Here is a 14,005-nt window from a genome sequence, read left to right on the forward strand (position 1 = left end):
TAAGTCACAGGATCCAATGAGCTCTGCTTAAACCATCCTGAATTGATATTTCTTTCAAAAAAAGAAATTTGGCATAGCTGTTTTGAAACAATTTTTGAAAGGACCCAAAACTGCAAATTGAGGGGCTAATATTATATAATAATATAATAATGTAAATTTTACTTCATTACAATTTCAGTTTTTCCAGTATATTGAAAATTGTGGAGTTCATAAAAGGTTGTTCTTCAAAGACATGTAGTATTCACATGTCTGTATATTGTATATGTATATTAAGTTAAAAACATTGTAATTCATTTGAAAATACAGGGATCATCTTACTGCACACAGCACTTTCACTGCTGGTGTTTGTAGTGTATTTGAGTTAATAACCACAAACCTACTCAGTAGGTATGTATTTATCAAACAGCACGTATCAGCCTGGTCTGCAGTCAGCAGAGACTGGGTGTGTTCGAGTCTCACATTTAAACCCACCCATAATCAGATCCACTGGAGCACAGCTGGACCCTCTTCGTCTGAAACGAGTGTTTTTGCTCTGGACTCTGATTCACTTCAAAACATGAAAACAAAAACAACTACAACAACATAGCATTAAATACACAGGCTGTAAAAAGCACCGATACTAGGATTTCCTTTTATTTCATAGTAAAGTTCAGTATTTCCATCATATAGGAGCAGCACTAGGTTATCCCCCTTTGGTAAACTTTGATTTCATTGGTCATGAGAGTTTTTAGTTTAGACGTTTTATCAGAAACAAATTTTAAAACAGAATCCTGAAATTGAATCTCACAGATCGGACAAGGCTCAAAACTGCACCAACACTGCCCCCCAGTGTTAGAAATCTGATACTGCAGCATCACAAATGTGAACCTTCAGGTAGAGCAGCTCAAGCTTAACTCATAGCATGGTTTTTATTCTTTTAAATGGCAGGTAGTGAGGCTTTGCTGTGTGCTTTAGCATTTCATTTGTACGTAGACATGTCTAGCAAGTTCCTGTTACTAAGTTTAGATTACTTAGGAACACTTGGGCTGTTTGAGCAAGCAATAAAATGTTGTGCTTCTCTTTTTTATTGCTTGCCTAAGCTAATTCATTTGGCCCCGAATCTATATGTGTTTTTACAAACTAGGGGTTTTCCAACATATTTGATGAGTTTACAATCCACGCAATTAATTCAGTTTGATATTTCTAGCACTGTAAACAATGTCTCCAATCATAATTAACACATTATAGGGGGATTAAATTTATTTCAAATGGTCAAATTGTGATCAGTGTGTGAAAAAACTATTTTGCACTGGAGTAATTCAAATAATGACACGTGGTATGAAAGAAGTTTTTATTTCCCTTAGATGCACTGCAGACTTTAGCTTTTATTTGCTTATTTCAAAGCAGTCCAGAGAGGATATTTAAATGATTTTCTTGTTTACAGGCACAGCAAACCTGGTTCAGCATCAATTACTTTAAATTCCAGAAAATTACAAAAGCATTCAAACTCCCTGAGATGAACTGGGATGAAAACTCCCACCGAGGCTGAAGCTGTGATTCACTGAATTGATCCCTTTACATGAGTCACTGCAGGAGACAGCAGAAAACATGACGTTCACCACTGACCTGACGCCAATGCTGAAACAGCGCCCCCTACAGCTATTGGGAGTACATGATAGAAACCACATGATGAAAGTTAAACATTCATGTCTGACTCCTTTGCTCCGACACAGCTGGAAAACCTTTAACAGTAGATATGGTGTGCATTTGTGTGTATGTTTTTATCCCATCATAATGCTTTCTTGGTATATACAATATATGACAGTACAAAAAGCTGCTGATCATACAAACCTTTGCAGCTATGGATGTGAGGGATTCGCTGACTAAACAAACTTTACTCCTCTCACTTCAAGAAATATTAATATGTTGAATGAATTATTTATGTTATCAATCTATAACACAGACTCACTGCAGCTACCCCTCATTACTCAAGGCTGCAGTCTTTGAGGCACTGAAGAAAAGAAAAACACTTCTGTATGCAGGCTGTGTCAGAACAAAAAGACAACCACTGGACCCATCACTGCATGACCAGTGTCTGCACAGACACGTGGACTGTAACCTAGAAGGAAACAAGACTGCAAACCTTCACCACACTCTGAGTGTTTACTGATCTAAATATATATTTACATTTAATCTATCATGAAATCAGCAGCTGAGAAGATCAGGGACACCGCTACCTTCACCCACAGATTGTTGCAGGAGGTCCTGCTCACACTGACAAATATAATGCGAGACGTGTTAATGTCGTTATCTGCAAATATCTACAAACTAATCCTGCACACACCTTTGCCCATGCTGTGCATGTAAATGAACTCTAAAATAATCTAAATACTTCCTGCAGTTGGCATATTTCACAGCTCACTGAGCTCAGCTGAATATTCCCAACTTCTGTTGGCATTTTTCTGTAGTGCACAACAATACGGCCTCAAATTGGCATCTCTGTACCAGTTTAAGAATAAAGAAAAGCAACTCTTTGTGCTGCTATTTTTGGCAATCAAACTTTTGGGGTTTGTAAGTACATCAGTATATTATAACACTGTGATACCAGCCAAATGTAGTTGAAAGTTGAGCTTAACATATCCAGCCAGTATTAGCCCGTTTCATATGTTTTTTGTATCCATGTGAATGCTGGTGTGAAAACTTACAGACCATAAGGCAGACAAAGATGCTTGGATAAAATCGAGCTAACAGATCAGCTTCAACGTTACTTAAAACCGGCCTAAAATACAGAGCATATGTTGGACTCTCTTTAAAAAACTGTCTGTATTCTCTCTTTTTTCTGATGAAATAAGAGTGTGGCATTAAACCTCAGCAGTCTAGCAAACACTCTGCTAAGAGGTTGCCTGTTGCTGATTTTAAGCTCAGGGGTTTCCACATTACAGCTGATCAATTTTCATGCGTTTTGCACTTCACTACTAAAATCAAAGTGCGCTGTGTCGAAGTCCGAAACAATGACTTTGTGTGTCTGTAATGCTGTTAAAAGTAACAGAAGTCTTTGAGGTTTGAGTGCTGGGTGAGAGGAGTGCTGTAGCCCGAGTTCCAGTCCCTCTCAAAGACAGCCTTCAGCTGTGATTGGACAGTTGACTCAACAGACTGTGACGCCGTCTGGTTGACAACTAATGCTGAGCCAGCCGTGTTCACAAAGTAGTCTCCTGACCAGTTGGATGTACCTGAAAACAGAAAGCCACAGATTATATTTAAGCACATTATCTTTTTTTTTTCTGAAAGACTGATTGTACAGATGATAATAAAGTATGTGTGACTAATGACATGCTTAGAAAAGCAGCCATCAGCTTGGCTTTTAACACCACCAATAAGTATTCAATTTCAGTATCATGATGTATTTTCTCATCTTGATGAAAATCACATTTTTCTGTTTTTTGGGGGATTAATTGAAACTGTAAGATAGGCCATTAAAACTGATTGAAAAGGTTCTCTATGTGTACTCTTTAAGTCATCTTAATGATTTCAAGAAAACAAATTTATTAGTAAACAAAAAAGTGTGCCTCACCTATGTATGCTATCTTGTCCGTCACCATGTACTTATTGTGGTTAACTCTTGCAAAGGGAATCTCCTTCTGCTTGGGGGTGGCAGGCACCACAAAGAGCCTCTAAATAAAGAAAACACAAAGTCATAACATAATGTTTTTACTTAAGAATAAGCGCCATAAAGCGTACAACCTCCTTTCCCAGCGGGAGAAGATGCTTGACCATAAGAGCCACTCACCACCTGGATGTCGAGGTTATTCTTGGGGTTATAAACTGAGGCCAGAGACTTCAGGAAAGAAAACATGACAGGCTGTGTGCTGTTCCAGCAGCTGATCAGCAGCCGCACTTTAATCCGCTTCTCATATGCAACTCGTCTCAGCTGCGTGTCAATGTCCGCCCAGTACCTGCAGAGGGCGCCACACGCACAGTACAAGCACAATGTTAAAACTTAATGTTTCTCACTTCCTTTCGGGATGATTTGATCAGGATATCCTGGTGTGTTATTGTGCAAACACGTTCATATTAATTTTATTACTGTTGATTTGACTACAGTTGATGTAGGACCATAAAGTAGGGCGATCGTAGCTCAAGAGTTGGGCGTTCGCCTTGTAATCGGAAGGTTGCCGGTTCGAGCCCCGGCTTGGACAGTCTCCGTCGTTGTGTCCTTGGGCAAGACACTTCACCTACCGCCTACTGGTGTTGGCCAGAAGGGCCGATGGCGCGATATGGCAGCCTCGCTTCTGTCAGTCTGCCCCAGGGCAGCTGTGGCTACAACTGTAGCTTGTGTGTGAATGGGTGGATGACTGGGTGTGTAAAGCGCTTTGGGGTCCTTAGGTAGGACTAGTAAAAGCGCTATACAAATACAGGCCATTTACCATAAAACAAAAACAAAACAACGATCAACTGTTTTCCTGTCGTTACATTTCACAACTATCAACAAAACTGCACCTTTTAGGATGTGAAAACTCCATGGTGGGCAGGTAGTTCATGACAGCGATGTAGACAAAGCTCTCAGCATCCTCCATCACACTGAGGATGGACTGAAGGTCTGGAGTCCTGCCGGCCGCACATAAGGACGGAGGGGAACTCTGATTGAGCAGAAAAAAGGATTATCAGTTCATTTTAGCAACATTTTTTAAAATACAGAAAACTACAATATGCTAAACTACAAATGCACAGTAATGACTGGACGAATGCGCGGCTATGTGGGACTGTGGGTTGATTTAGTAGCCTCAGTGGGACTGTATTTAAAAAACATTACATTTTAAAAAGGTTTTGAATCTTGAATCCTGGAAACGTGAGCGCTGTAACAGAAACCAAAACTCTGTGCTGCACATTGTTTTCGAACAGCTCTGGAATCCCCCGGCCCTGCATCGCCCTGAAAGAGGTGTCGATATCTGCCCATTTCTGTGACTGTAACAGAAACCAAACATTCACATCTTCTTTCAGTACTGATGGCCAACTGTAGGAGTCAGAAAGTGACAAATTGTGGTTGCACGTATACAAGCACAATGCTGAAAATGTCCCTCTCTCTGCATGATGTGACCATCTAGAAACACCAGTTATTTCCCATTTGGTCAGAAAGCAAACCTTAAAACTGCTTAGAGGTGATTAACTGGCTCTTATGACTCAACATCAAAAGAAAATCCCGCTCACCGACAGATAGACGTTGGATGGCGTGTTGTTAAGAGGCAGCTGGAGGGGTGTATCCTTGTTGTACATGGTGGAGAACCTCTCTGGCCAAGGTGATGGGATTGACTTGCTCTCCCCCAGAAACCAGTAGGCTTCAAAGATCTTACTGAGGTCTGCTGCCAGGCAGCTGCAGTTGTAGACCACCACACCCAGCTCCTTCACCTGGAGACCAACACTAGAACATTACTTACGTTCGTTTTTTGCTGGTTTTGCATTTTTGAAACTGCAGAAAACAAAGAGGAAATAAGAAAAGTTGTCCCTTCTCTTCTGTCCCAGTTTAGATTTCTTTGGCCTACTGTTAAGCCGGTATCTTTTCTGATTAATTTATCAGAAATATGTTTCTGGGACTTTAGCGCAATCTTGTAAAAAAAAGGATGTTTGAGTCTGATTGAGAAATGTAAATGGGAGATGTGGTTTACCACACTGATGGTCCCACATTAAACAAGTGTAGACTAAACAGTTCAGCATGTGACTGAAACTTTATACCAACATACAAACTTCCTCTTGAAAGCAGAAGAAATGGGACAGAGTCAGTGTCAGTATTCGGGCGGGACTACCGACACTGACGCTGTTTCTAGATTTACAGGCCTGTTAGAGAAGCTTCAGATGATTCTTACTGGTGGAGCCCCGTAATTCATCCTGTGTGAAATAAACTGCTTTCTACTTTAAGACCCCCTCCCCACTGTTCCAGTTAAGCCGTTAGTTCACAAATTGTTGTGCACAGACCCAGTGCCGGTGAAGAAAGTGAAGCTAATGTAAATATAATAGAATAATAGATTTTTGAGCATATACAGACCATGCTGATTTAAATATATATTTTAGGGAAACTTATTAAACGTGCTGAACTTTTGATTCTTTCTTATTGTTAACAGTTGTTGGGAGTGGGTGTGTGGACTTTTTTCAGCTTTTGAAGAGAGAATCCCACATAAGGTCTGGGCCACCTTTCTTCTGATTGGATGCCCCCGCCCTGATGGGCAGGTGGGCAGTGCTGCTGTTCTCATATTCAGAGGTAGGTGCTTAAGCAGAGGGACATCCACTCCCTTTAACGCCACACCAAGTCAAGAGTAGAAAGAACTGTTTAATAATAAATATACTGATAAGTTTGCTCTGTTTACCTTTAAACACACCGACTGTACTGAGCATCCACCTCTAACAGCATTTACATGACAGTGAGAGAGAGTCTGAGTGTTTGTGTACCTGTGTGAGGGACCTCCAGTCCATGTTGGCACTGCCAATGTAAATATGCTGCTTGTCCACAACCCAGAACTTGGTGTGAAGAACGCCTGTGGTGAGCTCCTTCATGTTTACGGTCCTAATATGGGCTCCTAAAAGTCACACAAAACAAACACTTATTTCCTAAAAACTAACAATTCTTGTCCAGTATTGCTCACAGCAATACTGGACAATGATAAATGAACATAACATATTCATTTTAGATGATTTTAGACAGAAGGAAGTGACACTCAGTATCTCAGAATAATCCATTTTGTAAATAAGAATGTTTATCAGTCTTATGCACCACAAAGAAATAAAAACAAAAAATGGTGCTTATGCATAGTTGTATGTTGCAATACCAGAGTTACTGTTAATGTCGCAGCTAAATAACTCCCATCACAACCAACCAACTTAACACAAGTGTCGATAAGAGGCTCACAGACTTCATATGATGTCCCACATACAGTGAGACATCACAATATGTGTATTAAACTAATTTCATAATAACTCAGACAGCTCAGATCAGTCTGACCCCTGCAGGTGTGACGTTCAAAAGAAGCCAAGAGTCACCTGAGTCGTTGAGCAGCCTGAGGTCGTGCCGGGGCTGTTTCTCCTGCGGTGTGTTGACAGCAATACGAACTGATAAATTCCCCGATAGTTCAGCGAGCCTGTTCAGAACAGCCTCACCCTGTGAGCACGGCGAGAAAATCAGGGATCAGTTATCTGGTTGTTTCACAATAACCGCTTTAGATCAAGGTCAGTCGGCACAATTAAAAGCACTTTGCATCAATTAATAATCAATCATTCTTCAGCATAATTTAATGTTAGAGGAAAAGAGAAAAAGAAAACCGCAGACAACTCCAGCTGACCTGATTGGCTGTCGGCTCACGAGTGTGTGTGTCTTTGTTGGTGAGGGTCCAATAGAAGGAGGCGATGTCGACACTGCTGCGAGCCTCGTTCATCAGATTCATCCACGCCTGGAAGATGGATGGATGAGTGGTGCTGGAGTTAAACTCCAGGCCTTCGGGAATGCTCTCCACCAACACGATCCTGGAGACAGAGAAGAGTGGGAGAGTTTTTTCCTCAACGTCCAACGTCAAGAAAAATGAAATTACATGAATTCATGTCAAGCAGATAGTTTAACTAAGCTTTAAACTTTAGCTATGTTATAGAAGAGGCTGGGTAGAGTATGGATAGTAATGAAGATGCTGTTTCATGTATAGTCAAGAATCCGCACTTTAAGTAATTTTCTATTACTGGTATGAAGCTGGATAGAATCATCAGTCAAATTTGATAAAAAGTAAGAAAGTTTGCTGGCTTTGTCATCAAATAAGGTGTTAAAAAGCTTTTTGTTTTCCTGGATATTGAACTCTTCTGCATACGCAGATTAAGCTGGAAGCAGGTGGTGGTTTCTAAAGTAAACTTACCTGCAGGGATCTGTGCAGGACTCCATGTTAGGCAGACGGAGGCTGATGTCGGGAACAGGGTGGGAAGAGGAAGAGGAGGCCCTCGGTATCAGGAGGTTACAGAGCGCCATGATGACCAGCAGCACACTAGCCACAGTGGCCAGAGCTATCAAACACCTGTAATACTGAGGAGGGAGGAGACGTCCTTAAAATCTGCAGCTCTTGTTCAGCGTTTATTTCTCTGTCTTCATTTTTGACATAAACTGAAAAAATCATTGCGATTTATTTATATTGACGAGTAAAAATTCAGGTGTATTTGTGTGTTAGTGCTCTAACTCACCACCTGTGTTCTCCTGTTGTATTCTTGTCCCCGGGACTCATCCTCCAGCTAACACACAAACACAACCACCACACAAGGACACCGTGAGAACATTCAATCCAGACTGAACCTTAAACCTCTATCATACCAGACATCCACGGTCTCAATAACTGCTAGCACCCGCTAAAGTCATGGAAAAACCATCATTCTCTGAACATACAAAGGAAAAGAGTTCTATGTCTGCCAGCTTCCTAAACTGGCACTCATTCACCAAATGCTGTCATTAAAAAAACGAGTAACATCATTTAATTTAAGCAGTTACAGTCAATATAAATCTAAAGCAAAAGCATCTCCTGAAACACAATCCTTCACTTCCTCACATGATTTAAAAATTCCCTTGACTTCCAGCATTCGGCACGTCTGCAACATTACAGGAAAAACAACGACGTGGCCAAACTTCAGCAACATGCTTGGGATATTTTTCACAACAAAACAGAACATTGACTATACTGTGGCGCCTCGTTTATCGCAGGAGTTACGTTCTAAAAATAACCCGCGACAGGTGAAATCCACAAAGTAGCCAATGTTATTTTTTTTTTTTTACAGTTATTATAGATGCTTCAAGGCTGTAAAACCCGTCACTACACACTTTATACACTTTTCTCAGACAGGCATGAACATTTTCACACTTTTCTCTCTTGTTTAAATACTCTCAAAGTTCAAACCTTCGTAGAAAAATAAATCCAGTATTAGAGAATGAAACCAAAGGCACCTGTGGTTGCCTTTGACAGTGATTGTTGAGTTTATTGGGGTGAAATCTTACAAACATGCAGTAAAGCACTTCAGAGTCACACTGCTAGCGATCAAAGATTTATGTAAATTTGACAAGCTGAACGCATTCTGTACTGGACAGGAGACACGGCACCAGATTGATTGACAACGGTCTACAGCCAATCAGGACGCAGAACACAATGCGCTGTTAAAAAAACAGCGAGGGCGCGAAAGGTGAACCGCGTCATAGCGAGAGACCACTGTACACAGCTTTATAACTGACCACTTAATTTTCTATGCACAGTGACCAGTGATTGCAAAATCATTAATCACTTTGTCTCATATCAAAGGGGCGACATTTGATTTAAAAAATATGAAAGAAAAGAATACAGTGAAGGTAAGTAATAAATAATTAAGTAATAAGTAACTTAAATAAATATTAAAACCGCATCAGGAAATGATTAAACACTGGGATGTTTGTACACTGATGAAGCCCACATATTAAAGGAACTTTACCTGGTGGTACGGGATGCCGGTCTTCATGTTCACGGAAGAAATGAGCTCCGTCCTGTCAGCTCACATTCACTGTGTTGCTCTGCAGCTCTGAGACCAAACAAGAGGAACAAAACACAAACGTTACTTCAAGTCATCATGTTTCAGGGGTAAATACAAGATGACTCAACCAATCCCGAAGCTGCACCCAAGGAAACTTTGCTACACGGCTTAAAAAACATTTCATTTCCAAGTTTTGGCTGTAATGATATCTGTAAACAGCACCAGCAGCAGAAGATATTCGTTTAATGCTATTTAATGGTACATGGCTTTGAGAAAGATAGAAACTGTGCAGGTCCGTCCTAACTTAAGAGGTTGTCATTAACTTAAAGTAGCAGTGTAGTTTTCAACAACACAGCAGCCTCAAACACAACCAAACGTGGGACACACACCTCAGCTTGTCCTCTACACACTCAACAAAGAGAAGGTTCTAGGTGTTTTCACCACCACATACACAGAATGAACTGCACCATCTCCAGCACAAAGACAGCTCCAGCTGCTGAAAAGCTGCCTGCAGGGTGACAGGGCCTCTGAGCTTACAGCTAGCAGCTAGAACAAAGGACCCCCACAAACTTACAAGTACAGAGATTAAGGATTAGTGTATTTTGTACTGAAATCAAATCTGATTAAACACAAAAACTTGATAAAGACAGAATGTGATGCTTCTTTACAAGATCTGACTACATCAAAGACAGAGGAAGTGCTGTGACTTGGTAAAATTGCGATATCGCTGAGCTGGAAGTCACAAGAGTCAAAGAAGCATGTGATACTGCATTGTGAAGCAAAAGCATTTTAGCTCTGAGTCATGCACAAATATTTGGAAATCTTTCAAGTCACACTTATGAAAGTTTTTATGAAAGTAGAGTCCATTGTGGTCTATCACAGACATACTGCTATACAGGCTGTCTGACCTGCACCAAGATATTTCTCTACTACTCCCACTATAAGTGCTATTACATTACAGCACAGTGTGATGGCTTGGTGATAGCTAGTTTGTAATACACATTACTCCAAAGTCAATTAAAACAACCGCATCATTTTGAACTTTTAATATAACACACTGAACACATTTATACACTTCAGGCCACTGGAAGTTTTCGCTCCTTATAAAGCTCAGTCACAAACAAGCTCTTTAACATACAGGACATATTTCAGGTAACCGACTCTTCCTGAAAAACGATTTCAAATACGGGAAACACATTTCCTGCTAGAGACATATTTCTGATCAGACAGGAACACATGACGAATATTTTCGTTTCACACACTGTTGTTGTTGTTTTTTTAAGCATATGAAGAAATTTCTTAAATTAAGAAAAAGCAGATGAATGAATGTAAATGCTTAATTATTGCTAACACGCTAAAAGCAAAATGGCCCTGATCTCATTACAAAAAGAGTCTTTGAGTGTTTTGTTTGTATCAAATTGTAAATTTTACTAGCTTTGACATGTTAAAATCGAATAACAGAACATGTTTAAGGGCCAAATGCATCTAAGAAACACTACGAGTTTTGCTGGTGACCCGGTGGATGTTCAGAAGATTTTAAAATTTTACTTAAACAAACCACAGAAAGAGAAACTGCTTTGCACGTTCAAGTAAATTTCATACATCTGCTCTCAGTGATAAATCAAATACACTGTTTAGTCCTTTTCAAGTTGCTGGTTTAGAAGAAGCATAATAGCATTGAACTGGCCAAAATACCTAAAACATACAAAAAAACCTGTAGTTTACAAACAAAATTTTGTTAGTTCCATACAATGAAACTCACTAAGACCATGATAGAAAACAACAACAAAAACAAAAAAAAAAACTTTTCAACCTCTTTTTTTTTTTTGCTTTATAAAATTACCAAAAATAAGATGAAAATGCTTCTTTTAAGATCACACAGATGCTTTGTTTTGATAATGACCAATTGCTGTTATTTGTATAGTCTCCTACAAAGTCCTGTTCTGAAGCAAGGAAACCTCTGACCTACTACAGTTTCCCAGTTTGAAGTAAGCAGAGTACTGTACTGGGCACAAAGTGGAACAAAATATTGTGTTTTCATGTTCCTGCCATGTACACTGGCATGGTGGCAGGATAAAGACAGTGCTCTTCTGTTTCTGAGGTGAAATTTTGGAGCTGAATCACAGAGAGAATAAACTTGAGTTGCTTTGAGCAGACTCACTCTGTGATCTTAGTGGACTTATGTCAAACTCCTGTGCCTTCTGTGGGACATGACACACTGAACAATGCTGGAACATCATTATAAGAAACTCGAGTCTGGAACATGTTGAAACTACAGGTTAGCTCTAAGTGTCATACTGTTATAGCACCATATTTAATTTTATTATTTTAACTGTACTTAATAAAGCAAACCCAAAAGCCCCTCGCCTCGAACTGCATCTGTTAGCAGTGGACAAAGAAGAGTTTGTGCATCTGCGCAGAGAACAAATGAATTAGAATTAGAGAAAACAACTCAGTGAGGAAGAAGTGACTCGAGATTTTTAGCTCAAGTTGTAGCGAGTGTGTCAGTGAGTGCAAGGATTGCTAAATCACTAAATTACCTACATGAATAAGACAAGTGTAACCATTTTCTGACGTTTGACTTAGACAACACAAGTGTGGTTAGCCAGCAGGAAGCTAAAACATGAATGTAGTTAAATGTGGGTCACTCTGGAGTTCGGCAAAGATCAAATAAATTAAAAACTACACATTAAGTAAAGCACGAATTAATTTACGATGAGGGAAAAGTCTTTGTTTAAACTCCATAACTGCTAACAAACACTGTAGCCTGGATCTGTGTTAGTGAGCCGACGGAGAGTCGCTGACGATGCAAAACAAAAACAGGTCGCTATAAGCTCTAAAGAACATTTAACCCACCTGCTACTATGCGTCCAGGTTACTTACAGTCCCTCACACAGCAACGACGACATGTGCAGTTTACGTACAGTGGCATTTACGGTTAATATTCATTGTTAGATGCACGGAAATACATAAAGAGAAACACTTTTACAGCACTTGTTTTGTTTCACTGCCGTTTTGGCTAAAGGAGTGAGCAGGTCATGTGATCCGTGCAATTCAACCAATTAGAGTGGCGTTTTCACGTGACGTACTATATGGGCCTTACTGTAATGTAATTCTCCCCTTTCACCACGAGATGGCGCAAATAACACAGAGAAAGCGCTTACCCGAGTGAAGGATTGATGTTTTAAAAAAATGAATTTATAAGGACATTAAAGGCTTGTCCACTGGGTGAAGTGTTACAGGGTTTGCAGCTCCACCAGGTGGTAAGAAGAATAAACACAAACGCTAACCCCCTTAAAAACGTACTGAAATACTGGGATGGATTCAGAGCATGTTGCCTTAAAGCTTTTGACCTTCTACAGCAGAAGCCGAAGAAAGAAGCAGGCACGATTTTGTGGCCTGAGGTCTAACAATTTATCTCCTCATATCCATCCGCCAGTTGCACTGCGGTTCTTTTTGTCTTCTGACACAGGTGATTTTTGCAGACTTTAGTTTTAACTGAAGGATCAGGTCACATGCTGTATTGCATACTTCTAGCTGAGATAAGCTATCAGTGTTTGACTTAAGCTTGTGACCCCTCAGTTTTATGCAGGAGAGAACAGATAATTGCACTTTCCATTTAGTTTGAGCCCTATATCTTCACAAATAGCACAGACTGGGGGTTCTTTATACTGTTTTATGCATACTTTCCGTGTTTCACGATGACTGGTGCGGCACTAGTCACATCTACTGATGTCAGTTGCTGATGTTTATTTGTTGTGTCACAGTTTGTGTGGGGCTATATTTAGGGCTGGCACCTCAGGGCAGAGTGTTCTGGGCCTGGATCTTCTGTTCTGTTCTCCCTGTGCCTGTATGAGCCTCCTGCAGGTGCTCAGGCTCTGAAGACATGCATGTTAGATTATTTGGTGATTCTAATCTGGCCTTAAGGATATGGAATAAAGTGCACTGCAGTGCATATGTGTTTAAAAGTAAGCATGAAAACCTCTTTCTTCATCACCAAAAGAGGTAAATAGCAACATAAATGAAATTAACAAAAATATACCCACATCAGCTGACATAAATCCAACTAGCCAAATCTCTTGTTACTTTATATGTATGGTTTCAGTTGTAATGGTAATACTAATACATTTCTTCTTGTTTACTAGCTTTGTCAGCATATCTAATAGTGTAAAACGTGTGCATGCCTGTCTTTGTTTCTTCTTAGCTCCTATGCAGCTGTGCACAGTTTTAAGCAGGACTGACGATAAACTCCAGACAAAGCCCTGAAGGTGTTTGCACAGCCACAAAATAAAGAGGCTGGTTAACAGTTTTACACGGCAGTGTTCCCATGTCTCTCTCTGCTGTGGGCCTGATGGATCACCTGACAGAATAAAACAATGATGTGAACCCAAATACATATTTTGTATCTTTTAATTTGAGGTGCATTGATTTCACATGCCAAATGTTTTACACCACTTGGTGGCCATCTTGAAATGCCTCTGGGTACCTATTTTGGCAGGTATTTTGATGTATTATTTAA

General features: G+C 40.1%; 1 protein-coding gene across 1 annotated transcript; it reads right to left on the reverse strand.

Annotated features, from left to right (window-relative positions):
• Positions 1-1,316: 1,316 nt before the first annotated feature.
• On the reverse strand, positions 1,317-12,530 carry pld3 (phospholipase D family member 3). Its single transcript, XM_084951414.1, has 12 exons — positions 12,343-12,530; positions 9,448-9,534; positions 8,182-8,229; positions 7,863-8,026; positions 7,305-7,485; positions 7,006-7,123; positions 6,418-6,545; positions 5,185-5,382; positions 4,477-4,616; positions 3,767-3,932; positions 3,551-3,650; positions 1,317-3,209 (listed from the first exon to the last, which is right to left on the reverse strand). The coding sequence occupies exons 2-12, from the start codon at positions 9,472-9,474 to the stop codon at positions 3,016-3,018; spliced, it is 1,464 nt and encodes a 487-aa protein (XP_084807540.1). The 5' UTR covers positions 9,475-9,534; positions 12,343-12,530; the 3' UTR covers positions 1,317-3,015.
• Positions 12,531-14,005: the final 1,475 nt, after the last annotated feature.

Source organism: Perissodus microlepis, chromosome 14 (genome assembly GCF_051167445.1).
Source record: "Perissodus microlepis isolate ML-2025 ecotype Zambia chromosome 14, ASM5116744v1, whole genome shotgun sequence".
Taxonomy (NCBI): domain Eukaryota; kingdom Metazoa; phylum Chordata; class Actinopteri; order Cichliformes; family Cichlidae; genus Perissodus; species Perissodus microlepis.